This window comes from Spinacia oleracea, chromosome 2 (genome assembly GCF_020520425.1).
Source record: "Spinacia oleracea cultivar Varoflay chromosome 2, BTI_SOV_V1, whole genome shotgun sequence".
Lineage (NCBI taxonomy): Eukaryota > Viridiplantae > Streptophyta > Magnoliopsida > Caryophyllales > Amaranthaceae > Spinacia > Spinacia oleracea.
The window spans coordinates 62,415,620-62,435,199 of NC_079488.1; the positions used below are offsets into that span (position 1 = coordinate 62,415,620).

General features: G+C 37.6%; 5 protein-coding genes, 1 long non-coding RNA gene and 1 other non-coding gene across 7 annotated transcripts; 6 read left to right on the forward strand and 1 right to left on the reverse strand.

Annotated features, from left to right (window-relative positions):
- Positions 1–3,735: 3,735 nt before the first annotated feature.
- Positions 3,736–3,842, reverse strand: LOC130468205 (small nucleolar RNA R71). Its single transcript, XR_008928625.1, has one exon. It is a non-coding gene; the product is annotated as a small nucleolar RNA R71 (small nucleolar RNA).
- A 902-nt stretch (positions 3,843–4,744) lies between these two features.
- Positions 4,745–5,857, forward strand: LOC110780219 (uncharacterized). The gene has a single exon (XM_021984645.1). It carries the CDS (start codon positions 4,745–4,747, stop codon positions 5,855–5,857), a length of 1,113 nt encoding a protein of 370 aa, XP_021840337.1.
- Positions 5,858–6,820: 963 nt separating this feature from the next.
- On the forward strand, positions 6,821–9,709 carry LOC110781865 (uncharacterized). Its single transcript, XM_056835493.1, has 3 exons — positions 6,821–6,930; positions 7,334–7,395; positions 8,690–9,709. Exon 3 carries the CDS (start codon positions 8,697–8,699, stop codon positions 9,228–9,230), a length of 534 nt encoding a protein of 177 aa, XP_056691471.1. The 5' UTR covers positions 6,821–6,930; positions 7,334–7,395; positions 8,690–8,696; the 3' UTR covers positions 9,231–9,709.
- Positions 9,231–9,875, forward strand: LOC130467456 (uncharacterized). The gene has a single exon (XM_056835966.1). It carries the CDS (start codon positions 9,231–9,233, stop codon positions 9,873–9,875), a length of 645 nt encoding a protein of 214 aa, XP_056691944.1.
- A 1,619-nt stretch (positions 9,876–11,494) lies between these two features.
- Positions 11,495–14,023, forward strand: LOC130467887 (uncharacterized). The gene is made up of 3 exons (XM_056836875.1): positions 11,495–11,752; positions 12,154–12,215; positions 13,510–14,023. Exon 3 carries the CDS (start codon positions 13,517–13,519, stop codon positions 14,021–14,023), a length of 507 nt encoding a protein of 168 aa, XP_056692853.1. The 5' UTR covers positions 11,495–11,752; positions 12,154–12,215; positions 13,510–13,516.
- Positions 14,024–14,050: 27 nt separating this feature from the next.
- LOC130467457 (uncharacterized) lies at positions 14,051–14,695 on the forward strand. Its single transcript, XM_056835968.1, has one exon. It carries the CDS (start codon positions 14,051–14,053, stop codon positions 14,693–14,695), a length of 645 nt encoding a protein of 214 aa, XP_056691946.1.
- A 1,253-nt stretch (positions 14,696–15,948) lies between these two features.
- Positions 15,949–17,820, forward strand: LOC130466961 (uncharacterized). The gene is made up of 3 exons (XR_008927118.1): positions 15,949–16,572; positions 16,976–17,037; positions 17,666–17,820. It is a non-coding gene; the product is annotated as an uncharacterized lncRNA (long non-coding RNA).
- Positions 17,821–19,580: the final 1,760 nt, after the last annotated feature.

Below are 19,580 nucleotides of genomic sequence, written 5' to 3' on the forward strand. Positions count from 1 at the left end.
TCAGTGGCAAATTAGGCAATCTGACCCAGAGAGGAATGACCCTTAAGACTTCTTCATAGAAATTAAACTCAGATGACCATGGTTTAATAATCATAGGTTTATTAAAGAAAGTGTAAGGACCCCCACTCATAATTGTGTTCCTATCATCAACAGAATCAAACTGAATAATGAAGTAGCCATCATCATGTAAGAAGACATTTGGAGTCCCAACATGTATCCAATTAGCAGTGATATATCGTTTAATAGAAGCAATAGTTGGTGTATCCCCCACCACATACAACACAAGAGCACTAATCCATTTCCTAGTCATGGCATCAACTTCAAATTTTTGCAACTGGGCAACTTTGTTTCCATCTTTAACAACAGGAGCTACAAACTGGAGAGAGACCCCTTTACCTGTCAATGGTGAGCGCTGAAATAGACTGGACCAAGGAGCAGCTTGCATCTCAAGCCTCCTTTGAACTGGTGGACCATCAGCAGTGCTTCGAACAGGGGCAATAACAGGGGAATAGGTTGGACGACTCGGATTCACTGTCTCCTCAAGATGTTGAGCCAAAGCTCCAATTCTACTATGCATTTCCTCGTTTCCTTTCGCTGCATCTTCCACTCCAGAGTTTTGACGCTGAGTTACAGAAATCCCCAGATTTGAACGCAACGGCTCTATTTGGGTATTCATTGGGGAGATACTAAGGGATCGATTATAGGCTAAAATGGTGTTATGAAGCTCTACTAGGATTAAACCAGCACTATGGTGAACCAATGGTGAAGAAATTAGCTCACAAGGAGGTTCCATGGGGGTCGAAATGGAGCTCGAGTGAATCTCAGATTCACTGGGTTGGGGTCCTAAATTCAAAGTTTTTGATGCTGCACTGGTGTCCACAGTACTCCCACCAGCTTGAGAGGGAGTATTGTTGCTAGCAGGTTTCTTCTTCCGCCCCATCAATGGTGGTGGTGAACGTTAGTGAAAGCACCCTAACGTGCGCCCCAAGAGAGAAGGAAGAGAACGATTATGTCCTATTTACTTTTGTTATATTTCCACTTTAAATAATTATTAAATGTGAAAGTAATATTTCATGTAATTAAAATCATCCTTATGAATTCGAATATGAAAATCATCACAATAAGGTGTTCATAACCGTTCCCAGCAATATAATAATTAAAAATCAATAATAATTTAAATACGGAATTGAAAAAGAGATAAAAGTATACGGAGTATACGGAACACAAACCATACATGAACACACAAGGGGTGTGTCATGTGCGGTACAGCAGCAGCGAGCACACACACGCACGAGCACGGTTCAGCGCGCACGAGAGAGCAGGGGCGAGTGAGGGAGGCAGCGAGGTGATAAGTGAGTTTTTAACCCACTAAGGATGGTGTTTTTAGGTGGACTTTAGTGTTAGTTTAGTGGATTTTTATCTCTTTTTCCTTACTTTTTCTAATTTTCTTACTTTTCTTAGTTTCACTAGTTTTTATAGTTTTTAGGCATTTTTCTTCTTTGTTTTTCTTTGTGTCCCTTGTTTCCTTTCCCTTTGTGTAGGTATTTGGTGATCCACGAGCATTTTGATGAGACAAAGAGCCAAGAAAAGAGTCGGAGAAACCGGAAAAGCCAAGGAGTCGAACTTGTGCACAACTTCCATACTAAAACGAGCATAACTTTTTGTCTACTTAATATTTTCTTGTGATTCTAGTTGGAGATGTAACCTTATTCCAATATATTTCCAACGAGTGGTCACACGACTTATTTGGACGAGTAACGAAGACGTTATGGCCATTTGAAGCAGGCTATGTTCGATTTTCCGCGAGAAGACTCATCCCGCCCGCGACGAGGACTATCCCGCCCGGGACAAGCCATCCCGCCCGTGACGAATTTTACCCCTGGCGGGATTTTGCTACTGGAACTCTTTGTTATTTTTGCCCAGCTCTCTCGTCCCGCCCGGGACAAGCCATCCCGCCCGGGACGACGTGGTCTGTGATTTTTTTATTTTGACGGATTCCCAATGTTAAGGGGATTATTATCGTTTTTGGCTGAGAACGGGATATACACTTTCTCATATTTTCAGATTCTCTCTCTAGAAAAAACACTTAGTTGGTTTAATTTACTTGCTTACATAGATTAATCTTCTACTTCAAGATCAAGAATCAAGATTGTAATTCAACATTTTCAGCGATTTCTTCCATTGAAGCTTCATTTGTAAACTCTAAACTTCTCTACTTTTTATTTCAATTAATCAAGTAGTGGTATTATTCAATTCTTGTTCTTACTTATTGATTTCCATTAATCTTTATCAACTTATTATCATGTATTACTCGATTATTGTTGTTGTTGGTTTGATTTCCATGGATTGTGAGTAGTAAATTTCTAGGGTTCGGGTGAACCCCTCTTTTGAGTCATGAACAATTGATTTATGCATGTGGGATTTTAGTGATTGTGGGATGTTTATTAGTTGATTGAAAGGGTTTTATTGCTAGTCTTCATGTTTGATAATCATTTAGACTTATTTCTAGTCTCCTTAACCAAGGATCGAAAGATGAAATTGAGTGGTAGGCTCCCTTTTGATTGCTAGACTAAAAGACCATGAAAATAGGGCTTCCAAGTCTATGGGATTATATTGTCATCGTAACTTACGTTTTAGTGCTTGAATTCATGTTTTGCACTATAAAAATAGGTTGTAGTTCATGATCAAGTTATTAGGTGCCTTAGATGACTATCCACTAATTTATTCCCTAACATTGCTTTTAATCCTCATGCTTTTGAACTGTTCATGATTAAATTGAGTGGTGCTGCCCGTACCTTAGTCTCTCTTAATTGAATTTTCATCCTTTAATTATCTTAGTTTGTCCTAATTAGTGTAGAACTCTCAACAAATCAAAACACCCCCGACTTAACTTAGCTTTTATATTCGATAGAATTTGGTGGTTGATTCATAGCCTCTCTTGGGTTCGACCCTTTCTTACCCTTTCTACTTAGTTAGGGAGACCGAGTTACGTTATTATTTGATAGGTTGGCGACGCTCTATCAAGTTTTTGGCGCCGTTGCCGGGGAGGCAATAGTCGCATTGAATAGCTATTCGTTGAATGAGTCTGAGTCTTTTGTATCATAATTTTTCTTATTTAGTTTTGCAAATAAATAGTTATACTTTGTGATTGTCATTGCTAACGATCTCTTTAGATTTGTTTGATTGTGCATGACACGAAAGAGCAAGCAATCACCTCTTATTCCTATTAATCTTGAATTGGACAGAACTTTAAGGATCGTTAGGAGGCAACTACGAGGTGTTTCTCAACCTCAAATTATTTACACCGATTCAGAATCAGAAGAAGACATCATGGAAGATGGTGGTCCTCCACGACCGCCTCCTCCGGAGGCACGCCTACTCCGAGATTATGGGCATCCGGAAAGTTTTGAGCTTTGTAGTGGAATTTTGCTACCCACTACGACGGTCAATAACTTTGAATTGTCACCCTCATTAATCCGGATGATAAAGCTTGATCAATTTGGAGGTGCACCAACCGAATGTCCTTTCACACATTTGGACAACTTCTATGAGCTTTGTGCTACTATTAAGCAAAATGGTGTTACCGATGAGTTTGTCAAGATGCATATGTTCCATATTTCTCTTCGTGATAAGGCAAAGCATTGGTTGAGAACGGTTCCGGAAGGTTCTTTGACTACTTGGAATGAGGTCACAAAGGCTTTTCTTGATAAATATTGTCCACCCGAGAAGACCGCCGAATTGAGGCGGAAGATCACAAATTTTACTCAAGAAGAGGATGAGACTTTGAGTGAGGCATGGGAGTGATTCAAGGAGTATGTTAGATCATGCCCTCACCATGGTTTCAACCAATGGCTTGTTGTTCAAAGCTTCTATGATGGCCTACATCCTACATCGAGATCTCACCTAGATGCGGGTGTCGGTGGTCAAATTAAGAAGCTTCCGGTGGATCAAGTGGAGAAGATGATTGAGGAAATAGCAAAACTCCATGCATGGGGTAGTGATAGAAGAGCTACTCCGAAGAAAAGTGTTGGTGGTAAGCATGAGATTGACACCATTGATTTCTTGAACTCAAAATTTGACATGCTAGCAAAGAGGCTTGAAAAATCTGACATGAGTTCTACATGTGCTCCGGTCCAAGTAATGTCTTGTGAGATTTGTGGAGGTGTTGATCATCTCTCTTCCTATTGTAACTCCACCATGGAGCAAGCGGCGGCCATAAATCCAAGATTTGATCCTTATTCTCAAACATACAATTCGGGGTGGAGACACCACCCAAATTTCTCATACAAGGACAATCAAGGGATTCAACCACCTCCTCCTCCTCAAGAACAACAAGCTCCTCAACGCCCAACACCCATTCCACCATATAGGACTCCGGGTTTCAATCAAGGTGCTTACAACCAAGGTGGGTACAACCAAGGAGATTCATCTCAACCTAAGCCTCAATTCAATCAAGCTCCTCCTCAAAAGTCAAATCTTGAGTCCATCATGGAGACCTTTCATTGCTCATCAAACCAAGACAAATGTGGATATCGACAAGCGCCTAAGTGAGGTAACTTCTTCGGTCCAACAACTCCAAGCCCACAACAAGATCATAGAGACTCAATTGGGTCAAATTGCACAACATGTGGGAAGTTCTTCTTCAAGTTCTGATCCTCAACTTCCGAGCCAAACTATTTTGAACCCAAAAGAGCACATAAAAGCAATCACTTTGAGATCGAGAAAGGGCTATGAAGGTCCGGTCATGAGAGAAGAGGTAGCCACAAAGAGAGATGAGGGATGTGGAGAAGAAGAGAAAGTTGAGATTGAAAGAGTGAAAAGTGAGCAAAGTGAGCAAACACAATGTGAGAAGAGTGACTCAAAGAGTGAAGAGGTTGTGATTAAGGAGAGTGAAAAAGCTCCCATGAAACCCTACAAGCCACCCATCCCTTTTCCTCATAGGGTGGTTGAGAAGAAGTTGAATGAGAAATATTCTAAGTTTCTTGATGTCATGAAGGGGTTACAAGTGAACATTCCTTTCCTCCATGCCATGGCACAAATGCCAACTTATGCAAAGTTGTTGAAAGAACTTCTTACCAACAAGGCGAAGCTTGAAGAAGCAACCGTTTCTCTTCCTATGGAAGTGAGTGCTATCATTCAAAACAAGCTTCTAGAAAAGCATAGTGATCCGGGTAGCTTCTCAATACCGGTGAAGATTGGTGATCTAGAGCTAAAGAATGCCCTTTGTGATCTTGGGGCAAGTGTTAGCCTTATGCCTCTCTCTATGGCTCAAAGGCTAAATGTTTGGAGAATGAAGCCTACACGGATGTCACTTCAACTAGCCGACCGTTCGGTTAGAACACCCTTGGGAGTTTTGGAAGATGTCCCGGTCCAAGTTGGAAGAGTTTTTGTGCCTTGTGATTTTGTCATTATGGAGATGGAAGAAGACTCCAAGGTTCCTCTTATTCTAGGAAGGCCTTTCCTTTCTACGGCGGGAGTTGTTATTGATGTGAAAGATGGGCGGTTGACTTTGAATGTTGGAGATGAGAAAATCACTTTTACTCTTCAACAGTCAATGAACTCACCCATGATGAATGAAGTCCACCGCATTGACACCTTGAAAGAGGACTTGAAGGAATTTAGAGAAATGATTGAAGTGAAAGACCCATTGCAAGCTATCATAATGGGAAGAGATTTTGAGGAAAGTGAGGAAGTAAAGGGGTACAAGATGCTCCTTGATGAAGCACCGGTCCACCGTGGAAAGTTCGAAATGCTACAAGTGGATGAAAAAGAGGAGAGGACTTCGCCTCCTCATAAGGTCGAACTCAAACCCCTTCCCCCTTCCCTTAAATATGTTTTTCTTGATGACAATGTGTAATACCCCGAAATTTTTAAACTCGATTTATTAAAATTAATAATATTTTATTAACGTAATTTCGTTTTAATTATTAGAAATAATTTAAAAATTTCGTTATTTTAAACGTTTTTACGATTTATTTTAAACGATAAATTTATAAACGAAAATTTATTTATTTTCGTTAACGATATTTTTATAAAGAATTATTTTAGCTTAACATTTCTATTTTTAGTAGTTTCCAAAAATGGCAACCAAATTTCTGAATTTATTCCAACTATGTAAAATTACAAAAATGCCCTTAGAAAATCAAAAATTCCATTTTTCCTCTTCTCTTTGCTCTCCACGTACATCGCAAGAATGAAGAAAATTCTTTTCCTCTCCTTCCCCCAATTCAGTCTTGATTCATGCCTTGCTCCTCAAGGATTTCAGCTTCTCTTTCACTCTACTTGACTATACAAATCAATCCTAATTCCAATTGAATTTTCAACATAAAAAATCAGGGAAATTAAAACCAATTTTTACTCCCTTTTGCTCCTGCTCCGTGCGAACCACCACCACCCTCAGTGGCTGTTGCCACTGAAACCACTACCAATCGCCAGCTCCTCCACCATCTCAAGACCATCGCACCACCATCATCCCTCACCTCTCCTGCTCTTCTCCTCCCACGCACTCCCCTGCCTCGCTCTGTCTTTTCCCTTTTTCGGCACCACCAACGTCGCCCCCCCCACTCCTAACCCCCCCCCCCCCCCCACCACCTTGCAAACCAACTCTCGCCCCCACATACTCCGCTGAGACGCCGCCCAGGACCGCCCTAGAACACTCCCAAACTCCCCTGATTTCTCCCCTGTTCGCGCCCCTCTCCCCCTTCCCTCGCCTGTTTCTGCCGCCTTAAACCACCATCACCGTCGCCTCTCGGCGCGGTTTCACCGCCCAGGCTGAGCCCCAGCCTCCCTCCTCTCTTCCTCCTCCTCGTGTTCCTCCTATTCGTGTTCCCCTGCTGCTCGTGCCCTTCAATTTCAGAAACAAAGTTTCTGAAATTGAAACTTTGTTTTATTCCCCCTTATTCAAGTTGGGCCAAATCAATTGGGCTTTGGGTAAGACAAACCTGAATTTCAGATTATCAATTCCTTAATATTCATGTTTTAATAAATTTTATGATATAATTATTTACTAATGAATTGTTATTATTTTCAGGAAATAAATAAATTTGATTATCGAGTTTAAGAAAAATAAATTACCATACTAAATTTATCAAGGACATAAATTAAATAAATCTTGTGTAATTGATTTAGAATATATATATATATACTTCGATTGAAATTTCCATAAATTATATATATTACTAAAATTGGTGTTTAATTATATTTTCATTAAAACTATGAATTTATATATTTCTAACTTTATTTTTAGAAAATTCGTTATTTATAATAATTCGAAATTTCTAAGTTAAATTATTACCATATTAATAACTAATTCAATTATTTAATATTTTGAAAGAAATTGGACTCGGAGTTCAGGAAGAACGATCCATCGAACAGGAAGTATAAACTACGGTTGAGGTAACATCTATTGCTAACACCCATAATCCCCTTATGAACTGTGTTTTATGAATTTATGAAATATGTTTATAATGATATGTTTTAATGGATTGTGCGATATGAATTGTGTTTATAAAGTGTGTTTTATGCATGATGATATTCAAATGTGCTTATGAATGAATTTATAAGAATGATGAGTTACGAATAAGATACGAAACATGATAAATAAAAGTGTAATCGGTTCTGGCAGTTAGTGGGGTTACTATTTCTAGGTCGTGCACGTACCGCTGTACCGCGGGATACCCAACAAGGGAGAGTGCTCCTTGAGGGTTACCGCAAGCTAAAAGAGAAACTATTTAGGTACGGGCGTATGTCCAACAAGGGAGAGTGCTCCTTGAGGACTATCGCAAGGTGGGAGACGTCCCACAAGGCTAACTTGTCAGTTACCAAGTAAAAAAAAGGTTTTATGAAAGATAATGGGAACTATCAAAGTTTCAAGTTATAAATAATGTTTCATTGCATTTATGAAAATGTTTTACTATGTTCTATTCTCCCTGATTGCAAAGTAAATAAAATGAATTGAAATGAGTTTACGCTGTTAGGGTAGTATGTTACTGGGCCTCGGCTCACGATGTTGCTTTTGTTTTAGGTACGAAGAAGATCATGGGATGCCTTAGAGTGAGGATGCAACCATCAAAGTCATGATCGATGTTTACTAAAGATAACTATGTCATTAGTAATAAAGGGATGTATTAATTAAACTCTAAGTTTGATTTCACGATTTGAGTTAGATTTTCAAATTAATGTTTAAACATGTTAGAAATATTTATTAAGGTTTACATAGATTTCAATGTAATTTTTAAAGAATTAATCGAAGTGAAGTATAATTACTGTTACTCAACAGTAGTCAGTAAATGTAAAAAGGTTATGTCGCCTTGTATTTCCCACGAGGGAGATACGGCAAGTGACGCTCCGACTAAATTAGGGTTTCCGCTGCTAATTAAAGATAATTAACCTAATTCATGGTGTTTAGAAGTCGGGGTGTTACAGTTTGGTATCAGAGCCAAGGTTCTGCGACCATAAGTGCTAAACTTTACGGGTTTTGCACGAAATAAAATTTATTAGGTTTTAAGCAAGAATTTTAAGGAATAAGTAAAAAGAATAAGTTAAAATCATGCTAAGTTAAAATGAAATGAGTGTGAGTGATAGGAACGGGGAACGCAACGGGAATGTTTTCTTTATTATGATTTGCAGAATTTCTTAGTCTAATTTCAAGAAGAAAAGATTATCTGAAGCGTTGTATCCTTGCGATCAGATCGGCGATGACTTCAAGCGGAAATATTCCTATTGACGGCACTAGAAACGACAACGATGTTAACGATGGCAATGGTAATCACAAATCTGCATTAACGCTGGAAGGAATGCAAGAAAGAATTGAAGAATTGCGCAAGGATCCCATTTCCGGTGACACCCCAGGAGAAACGAGTGATAATCGAATGGACTTAATGAGATTGATAATGTCGGAACTTCTACAAGGAAATCGTCAAAATCCAAGGTCAGAGCAAGAAGAATGCTCCAACATGTTCAAGAAGTTCTCTTCTCATAATCCCCCTACATATGATGGCAAGCCAGACCCTACCGAATTTGAAGAATGGATTAGCGATATGGAAAAGCTATTTGATGCTACGCAATGCCCCGAGAAGTGGAAGGTCAACTATGCCGTCTTTTACTTGAAAGGACAAGCCAACCTATGGTGGAAAAATGTTAGAGGAATCCAAAATGAGCCTGGTTTTGGTTGGGAAAAACTGACGGAAGCTATGCGGGAACAATTTTATCCCTATTCTCTGCAAATGTAAATGGAATCAGAATTTATCAAATTGAGTCAAGGAAAGAAGAATGTTCTGGAATATGCAGTGAAATTCAATGAGCTTGCTCGATTTGCCCCTAACCTGGTGACTACTGATAGGCAAAGGATGAATCGATTTGAAGGAGGATTAAACATTGAGATCCGTGATCGTCTTTCGAGTTCTAGAATTTCCACTTTCCAAGAGTTGTACGATCGAGCAATTAACGTCGAAAGAATTATCAAGCTTCGAGAAGAAACATATGGAAAACGAAAAGGGAGCTTCGAAGAAAATCAACCGAACAATAAGAAACAAAATGTCAATGTCAGCTATCAAGGAGGGAATAACGGAAACCAAAACTTCAACAAGAATCGTGGATGCGCCAAGTGTGGAAGATGGAACCATACTGAGAAAGAATGTCGAATTGGTACGCGAGATTGCTTCAAATGTGGTAGCAAAGATCACAAAATCAGAGATTGTCCTCAAATACATCGAGAGAAAAGTGATGGGAGAAACGATGAAAACAAAGGAAATGGTGGCACTACAAATTTCAACCGTAATCCCCCACGTGGAACAACTTCGAATGGAAGAGTGTTTTTAATGCAGGGAAAAGACGATGATGCAAATGACAATGACGACTTCGCTAGTATGGAATGAAGAATGAAGCATAATGAACTTTTGAAATCGTGTGATCGAACATCTAGAATATTTTAGAATAAATGATGGAAATTTTGAAAGTAATATGCGCTAATCGAGTATCTAACTAAGATGTATTACCATCATTAGTTATATGAATGTTATGCTTATGTATGAAATTTTAAATTAAAGAATTATGTGTTTAAGATATGCTTTATGGATTATGTTTATGCTGACATGATTGTATTGGTAATAACTAATCGTTACGTATGAAAGTCGTCTTCGATGGAACTTCTCCTGAGCTCAGAGTACGAGATTATTATAACAAATGACTTTTAAAAATTATTTGACTATTATAATTGTTAGGTAAATATTTATTGTCATTATATCTATCTTCAGAATTATATTAAAAACATTACTACTTTTGGTAGAAAATATTTTCAAACGGGATCTCACAAAGAAAAATGGGAGCCTAGTCTACGCTAACAAGTTTGCCCTTTTTTATGTTCTTTGCTCCTCGATCCTATTTTATGAAGTAAAGTAGAGATACAAAAGACGATGGCGGAATATAATTTACCTTAATGACGATTAAGATCAACATATAATTTTGCCCCTTTTGTATTCTTTACTCTTCGATTCTAGGTCTCGAGTTGAAGCGGAGTCATTAAAGAAGATGGCGGAATGAAGGCTAGACAATGTCGGAATTGGAATGAAATTGTGAGATCTTGGTTCTAAAATAAAATATCGTACTTTTATTCAAATATTTTTGACTTTCAACAATCAATTCAAGTTTCGAGGACGAAACTTTTTCTAAAGGGGGTAAGAATGTAATACCCCGAAATTTTTAAACTCGATTTATTAAAATTAATAATATTTTATTAACGTAATTTCGTTTTAATTATTAGAAATAATTTAAAAATTTCGTTATTTTAAACGTTTTTACGATTTATTTTAAACGATAAATTTATAAACGAAAATTTATTTATTTTTCCTTAACGACATTTTTATAAAGAATTATTTTAGCTTAACATTTCTATTTTTAGTAGTTTCCAAAAATGGCAACCAAATTTCTGAATTTATTCCAACTATGTAAAATTACAAAAATGCCCTTAGAAAATCAAAAATTCTATTTTTCCTCTTCTCTTTGCTCTCCACGTACATTGCAAGAATGAAGAAAATTCTTCATTCCTCTCCTTCCCCCAATTCAGTCTTGATTCATGCCTTGCTCCTCAAGGATTTCAGCTTCTCTTTCACTCTACTTGACTATACAAATCAATCCTAATTCCAATTGAATTTTCAACATCAAAAATCAGAGAAATTAAAATCAATTTTTACTCCCTTTTGCTCCTGCTCCGTGCGAACCACCACCACCCTCAGTGGTTGTTGCCACTGAAACCACCACCAATCGCCAGCTCCTCCACCATCTCAACACCATCGCACCACCATCATCCCTCACCTCTCCTGCTCTTCTCCTCCCACGCACTCCCCTGCCTCGCTCTGTCTTTTCCCTTTTTCGGCACCACCAACGTCGCGCCACCACTCCTAACCTCCCCCACCACCTTGCAAACCAACTCCCGCCCCCACATACTCTGGCGAGACGCCGCCCAGGACCGCCCTAGAACACTCCCAAACTCCCCTGATTTCTCCCCTGTTCGCGCCCTTCTCCCCCTTCCCTCGCCTGTTTCTGCCGCCTCAAACCACCATCACCGTCGCCTCTCGGCGCGGTTTCACCGCCCAGGCTGAGCCCCAGCCTCCCTCCTCTCTTCCTCCTCCTCGTGTTCCTCCTGTTCGTGTTCCCCTGCTGCTCGTGCCCTTCAATTTCAGAAACAAAGTTTCTGAAATTGAAACTTTGTTTTATTCCCCCTTATTCAAGTTGGGCCAAATCAATTGGGCTTTGGGTAAGACAAACCTGAATTTCAGATTATCAATTCCTTAATATTCATGTTTTAATAAATTTTATGATATAATTATTTACTAATGAATTGTTATTATTTTCAGGAAATAAATAAATTTGATTATCGAGTTTAAGAAAAATAAATTACCGTACTAAATTTATCAAGGACATAAATTAAATAAATCTTGTGTAATTGATTTAGAATATATATATATACTTCGATTGAAATTTCCATAAATTATATATATTACTAAAATTGGTGTTTAATTATATTTTCATTAAAACTATGAATTTATATATTTCTAACTTTATTTTTAGAAAATTCGTTATTTATAATAATTCAAAATTTCTAAGTTAAATTATTACCATATTAATAACTAATTCAATTATTTAATATTTTGAAAGAAATTGGACTCGGAGTTCAGGAAGAACGATCCATCGAACAGGAAGTATAAACTACGGTTGAGGTAACATCTATTGCTAACACCCACAATCCCCTTATGAACTGTGTTTTATGAATTTATGAAATATGTTTATAATGATATGTTTTCATGGATTGTGGGATATGAATTGTGTTTATAAAGTGTGTTTTATGCATGATGATATTCAAATGTGCTTATGAATGATTTTATAAGAATGATGAGTTACGAATAAGATACGAAACATGATAAATAAAAGTGTAATCGGTTCTGGCAGTTAGTGGGGTTACTATTTCTAGGTCGTGCACGTACCGCTGTACCGCGGGACACCCAACAAGGGAGAGTGCTCCTTGAGGGTTACCGCAAGCTAAAAGAGAAACTATTTAGGTACGGGCTTATGTCCAACAAGGGAGAGTGCTCCTTGAGGACTATCGCAAGGTGGGAGACGTCCCACAAGGCTAACTTGTAAGTTACCAAGTAAAAAGAAGGTTTTATGAAAGATAATGGGAACTATCAAAGTTTCAAGTTATAAATAATGTTTCATTGCATTTATGAAAATGTTTTACTATGTTCTATTCTCCCTGATTGCAAAGTAAATAAAATGAATTGAAATGAGTTTACGCTGTTAGGGTAGTATGTTACTGGGCCTCGGCTCACGATGTTGCTTTTGTTTTAGGTACGAAGAAGATCATGGGATGCCTTAGAGTGAGGATGCAACCATCAAAGTCACGATCGATGTTTACTAAAGATAACTATGTCATTAGTAATAAAGGGATGAATTAATTAAACTCTAAGTTTGATTTCACGATTTGAGTTAGATTTTCAAATTAATGTTTAAACATGTTAGAAATATTTATTAAGGTTTACTTAGATTTCAATGTAATTTTTAAAGAATTAATCGAAGTGAAGTATAATTACTGTTACTCAACAGTAGTCAGTAAATGTAAAAAGGTTATGTCGCCTTGTATTTCCCACGAGGGAGATACGGCAAGTGACGCTCCGACTAAATTAGGGTTTCCGCTGCTAATTAAAGATAATTAACCTAATTCATGGTGTTTAGAAGTCGGGGTGTTACAGTTTGGTATCAGAGCCAAGGTTCTGCGACCATAAGTGCTAAACTTTACGGGTTTTGCACGAAATAAAATTTATTAGGTTTTAAGCAAGAATTTTAAGGAATAAGTAAAAAGAATAAGTTAAAATCATGCTAAGTTAAAATGAAATGAGTGTGAGTGATAGGAACGGGGAACGCAACGGGAATGTTTTCTTTATTATGATTTGCAGAATTTCTTAGTCTAATTTCAAGAAGAAAAGATTATCTGAAGCGTTGTATCCTTGCGATCAGATCGGCGATGACTTCAAGCGGAAATATTCCTATTGACGGCACTAGAAACGACAACGATGTTAACGATGGCAATGGTAATCACAAACCTGCATTAACGCTGGAAGGAATGCAAGAAAGAATTGAAGAATTGCGCAAGGATCCCATTTTCGGTGACACCCCAGGAGAAACGAGTGATAATCGAATGGACTTAATGAGATTGATAATGTCGGAACTTCTGCAAGGAAATCGTCAAAATCCAAGGTCAGAGCAAGAAGAATGCTCCAACATGTTCAAGAAGTTCGCTTCTCATAATCCCCCTACATATGATGGCAAGCCAGACCCTACCGAATTTGAAGAATGGATTAGCGATATGGAAAAGCTATTTGATGCTACGCAATGCCCCGAGAAGTGGAAGGTCAACTATGCCGTCTTTTACTTGAAAGGACAAGCCAACCTATGGTGGAAAAATGTTAGAGGAATCCAAAATGAGCCTGGTTTTGGTTGGGAAAAACTGACGGAACCTATGCGGGAATAATTTTATCCCTATTCTCTGCAAATGCAAATGGAATCAGAATTTATCAAATTGAGTCAAGGAAAGAAGAATGTTCTGGAATATGCAGTGAAATTCAATGAGCTTGCTCGATTTGCCCCTGACCTGGTGACTACTGATAGGCAAAGGATGAATCGATTTGAAGGAGGATTAAACATTGAGATCCGTGATCGTCTTTCGAGTTCTAGAATTTCCACTTTCCAAGAGTTGTACGATCGAGCAATTAACGTCGAAAGAATTATCAAGCTTCGAGAAGAAACATATGGAAAACGAAAAGGGAGCTTCGAAGAAAATCAACCGAACAATAAGAAACAAAATGTCAATGTCAGCTATCAAGGAGGGAATAACGGAAACCAAAACTTCAACAAGAATCGTGGATGCGCCAAGTGTGGAAGATGGAACCATACTGAGAAAGAATGTCGAATTGGTACGCGAGATTGCTTCAAATGTGGTAGCAAAGATCACAAAATCAGAGATTGTCCTCAAATACATCGAGAGCAAGGTGATGGGAGAAACGATGAAAACCAAGGAAATGGTGGCACTACAAATTTCAACCGTAATCCCCCACGTGGACCAACTTCGAATGGAAGAGTGTTTTTAATGCAGGGAAAAGACGATGATGCAAATGACAATGACGACTTCGCTAGTATGGAATGAAGAATGAAGCATAATGACCTTTTGAAATCGTGTGATCGAACATCTAGAATATTTTAGAATAAATGATGGAAATTTTGAAAGTAATATGCGCTAATCGAGTATCTAACTAAGATGTATTACCATCATTAGTTATATGAATGTTATGCTTATGTATGAAATTTTAAATTAAAGAATTATGTGTTTAAGATATGCTTTATGGATTATGTTTATGCTGACATGATTGTATTGGTAATAACTAATCGTTACGTATGAAAGTCGTCTTCGATGGAAGTTCTCCTGAGCTCAGAGTACGAGATTATTATAACAAATGTCTTTTACAAATTATTTGACTATTATAATTGTTAGGTAAATATTTATTGTCATTATATCTATCTTCAGAATTATATTAAAAACATTACTACTTTTGGTAGAAAATATTTTCAAACGGGATCTCACAAAGAAAAATGGGAGCCTAGTCTACGCTAACAAGTTTGCCCTTTTTTATGTTCTTTGCTCCTCGATCCTATTTTATGAAGTAAAGTAGAGATACAAAAGACGATGGCGGAATATAATTGACCTTAATGACCATTAAGATCAACATATAATTTTTCCCCTTTTGTATTCTTTACTCTTCGATTCTAGGTCTCGAGTTGAAGCGGAGTCATTAAAGAAGATGGCGGAATGAAGGCTAGACAATGTCGGAATTGGAATGAAATTGTAAGATCTTGGTTCTAAAATAAAATATCGTACTTTTATTCAAATATTTTTGACTTTCAACAATCAATTCAAGTTTCGAGGACGAAACTTTTTCTAAGGGGGTAAGAATGTAATACCCCGAAATTTTTAAACTCGATTTATTAAAATTAATAATATTTTATTAACGTAATTTCGTTTTAATTATTAGAAATAATTTAAAAATTTCGTTATTTTAAACGTTTTTACGATTTATTTTAAACGATAAATTTATAAACGAAAATTTATTTATTTTTCCTTAACGACATTTTTATAAAGAATTATTTTAGCTTAACATTTCTATTTTTAGTAGTTTCCAAAAATGGCAACCAAATTTCTGAATTTATTCCAACTATGTAAAATTACAAAAATGCCCTTAGAAAATCAAAAATTCCATTTTTCCTCTTCTCTTTGCTCTCTACGTACATTGCAAGAATGAAGAAAATTCTTCATTCCTCTCCTTCCCCCAATTCAGTCTTGATTCATGCCTTGCTCCTCAAGGATTTCAGCTTCTCTTTCACTCTACTTGACTATACAAATCAATCCTAATTCCAATTGAATTTTCAACATAAAAAATCAGAGAAATTAAAACCAATTTTTACTCCCTTTTGCTCCTGCTCCGTGCGAACCACCACCACCCTCAGTGGCTGTTGCCACTGAAACCACCACCAATTGCCAGCTCCTCCACCATCTCAACACCATCGCACCACCATCATCCCTCACCTCTCCTGCTCTTCTCCTCCCACGCACTCCCCTGCCTCGCTCTGTCTTTTCCCTTTTTCGGCACCACCAACGTCGCGCCACCACTCCTAACCTCCCCCCACCACCTTGCAAACCAACTCCCGCCCCCACATACTTCGGCGAGACGCCGCCCAGGACCGCCCTAGAACACTCCCAAACTCCCCTGATTTCTCCCCTGTTCGCGCCCCTCTCCCCCTTCCCTCGCCTGTTTCTGCCGCCTCAAACCACCATCACCGTCGCCTCTCGGCGCGGTTTCACCGCCCAGGCTGAGCCCCAGCCTCCCTCCTCTCTTCCTCCTCCTCGTGTTCCTCCTGTTCGTGTTCCCCTGCTGCTCGTGCCCTTCAATTTCAGAAACAAAGTTTCTGAAATTGAAACTTTGTTTTATTCCCCCTTATTCAAGTTGGGCCAAATCAATTGGGCTTTGGGTAAGACAAACCTGAATTTCAGATTATCAATTCCTTAATATTCATGTTTTAATAAATTTTATGATATAATTATTTACTAATGAATTGTTATTATTTTCAGGAAATAAATAAATTTGATTATCGAGTTTAAGAAAAATAAATTACTGTACTAAATTTATCAAGGACATAAATTAAATAAATCTTGTGTAATTGATTTAGAATATATATATATATACTTCGATTGAAATTTCCATAAATTATATATATTACTAAAATTGGTGTTTAATTATATTTTCATTAAAACTATGAATTTATATATTTCTAACTTTATTTTTAGAAAATTCGTTATTTATAATAATTCGAAATTTCTAAGTTAAATTATTACCATATTAATAACTAATTAAATTATTTAATATTTTGAAAGAAATTGGACTCGGAGTTCAGGAAGAACGATCCATCGAACAGGAAGTATAAACTACGGTTGAGGTAACATCTATTGCTAACACCCACAATCCCCTTATGAACTGTGTTTTATGAATTTATGAAATATGTTTATAATGATATGTTTTCATGGATTGTGGGATATGAATTGTGTTTATAAAGTGTGTTTTATGCATGATGATATTCAAATGTGCTTATGAATGATTTTATAAGAATGATGAGTTACGAATAAGATACGAAACATGATAAATAAAAGTGTAATCGGTTCTGGCAGTTAGTGGGGTTACTATTTCTAGGTCGTGCACGTACCGCTGTACCGCGGGACACCCAACAAGGGAGAGTGCTCCTTGAGGGTTACCGCAAGCTAAAAGAGAAACTATTTAGGTACGGGCGTATGTCCAACAAGGGAGAGTGCTCCTTGAGGACTATCGCAAGGTGGGAGACGTCCCACAAGGCTAACTTGTAAGTTACCAAGTAAAAAGAAGGTTTTATGAAAGATAATGGGAACTATCAAAGTTTCAAGTTATACATAATGTTTCATTGCATTTATGAAAATGTTTTACTATGTTCTATTCTCCCTGATTGCAAAGTAAATAAAATGAATTGAAATGAGTTTACGCTGTTAGGGTAGTATGTTACTGGGCCTCGGCTCACGATGTTGCTTTTGTTTTAGGTACGAAGAAGATCATGGGATGCCTTAGAGTGAGGATGCAACCATCAAAGTCACGATCGATGTTTACTAAAGATAACTATGTCATTAGTAATAAAGGGATGTATTAATTAAACTCTAAGTTTGATTTCACGATTTGAGTTAGATTTTCAATTTAATGTTTAAACATGATAGAAATATTTATTAAGGTTTACTTAGATTTCAATGTAATTTTTAAAGAATTAATCGAAGTGAAGTATAATTACTGTTACTCAACAGTAGTCAGTAAATGTAAAAAGGTTATGTCGCCTTGTATTTCCCACGAGGGAGATACAGCAAGTGACGCTCCGACTAAATTATGGTTTCCGCTGCTAATTAAAGATAATTAACCTAATTCATGGTGTTTAGAAGTCGGGGTGTTACAGTTTGGTATCAGAGCCAAGGTTCTGCGACCATAAGTGCTAAACTTTACGGGTTTTGCACGAAATAAAATTTATTAGGTTTTAAGCAAGAATTTTAAGGAATAAGTAAAAAGAATAAGTTAAAATCATGCTAAGTTAAAATGAAATGAGTGTGAGTGATAGGAACGGGGAACGCAACGGGAATGTTTTCTTTATTATGATTTGCAGAATTTCTTAGTCTAATTTCAAGAAGAAAAGATTATCTGAAGCGTTGTATCCTTGCGATCAGATCGGCGATGACTTCAAGCGGAAATATTCCTATTGACAGCACTAGAAACGACAACGATGTTAACGATGGCAATGGTAATCACAAATCTGCATTAACGCTGGAAGGAATGCAAGAAAGAATTGAAGAATTGCGCAAGGATCCCATTTTCGGTGACACCCCAGGAGAAACGAGTGATAATCGAATGGACTTAATGAGATTGATAATATCGGAACTACTGCAAGGAAATCGTCAAAAGCCAAGGTCAGAGCAAGAAGAATGCTCCAACATGTTCAAGAAGTTCGCTTCTCATAATCCCCCTACATATGATGGCAAGCCAGACCCTACCGAATTTGAAGAATGGATTAGCGATATGGAAAAGCTATTTGATTCTACGCAATGCCCCGGGAAGTGGAAGGTCAACTATGTCGTCTTTTAATTGAAAGGACAAGCCAACCTATGGTGGAAAAATGTTAGAGGAATCCAAAATGAGCGTGGTTTTGGTTGGGAAAAACTGACGGAAGCTATGCGGGAACAATTTTATCCCTATTCTCTGCAAATGCAAATGGAATCAGAATTTATCAAATTGAGTCAAGGAAAGAAGAATATTCTGGAATATGCAGTGAAATTCAATGAGCTTGCTCAATTTGCCCCTGACCTGGTGACTACTGATAGGCAAAGGATGAATCGATTTGAAGGAGGATTAAACATTGAGATCCGTGATCGTCTTTCGAGTTCTAGAACTTCCACTTTCCAAGAGTTGTACGATCGAGCAATTAACGTCGAAAGAATTATCAAGCTTCGAGAAGAAACATATGGAAAATGAAAAGGGAGCTTCGAAGAAAATCAACCGAACAATAAGAAACAAAATGTCAATGTCAGCTATCAAGGAGGGAATAACGGAAACCAAAACTTCAACAAGAATCGTGGATGCGCCAAGTGTGGAAGATGGAACCATACTGAGAAAGAATGTCGAATTGGTACGCGAGATTGCTTCAAATGTGGTAGCAAAGATCACAAAATCAGAGATTGTCCTCAAATACATCGAGAGCAAGGTGATGGGAGAAACGATGAAAACAAAGGAAATGGTGGCATTACAAATTTCAACCATAATCCCCCACGTGGACCAACTTCGAATGGAACAGTGTTTTTAATGCAGGGAAAAGACGATGATGCAAATGACAATGACGACTTCGCTAGTATGGAATGAAGAATGAAGCATAATGACCTTTTGAAATCGTGTGATCGAACATCTAGAATATTTTAGAATAAA

Coding starts and splice junctions, on each gene's coding strand:
- LOC130467457 (XM_056835968.1), top strand. CDS start 14,051: ATGGAATCAGAATTTATCAAATTGAGTCAAGGAAAGAAGAATGTTCTG.
- LOC110780219 (XM_021984645.1), top strand. CDS start 4,745: ATGAGAGAAGAGGTAGCCACAAAGAGAGATGAGGGATGTGGAGAAGAA.
- LOC130467456 (XM_056835966.1), top strand. CDS start 9,231: ATGGAATCAGAATTTATCAAATTGAGTCAAGGAAAGAAGAATGTTCTG.
- LOC110781865 (XM_056835493.1), top strand. CDS start 8,697: ATGACTTCAAGCGGAAATATTCCTATTGACGGCACTAGAAACGACAAC.
- LOC130467887 (XM_056836875.1), top strand. CDS start 13,517: ATGACTTCAAGCGGAAATATTCCTATTGACGGCACTAGAAACGACAAC.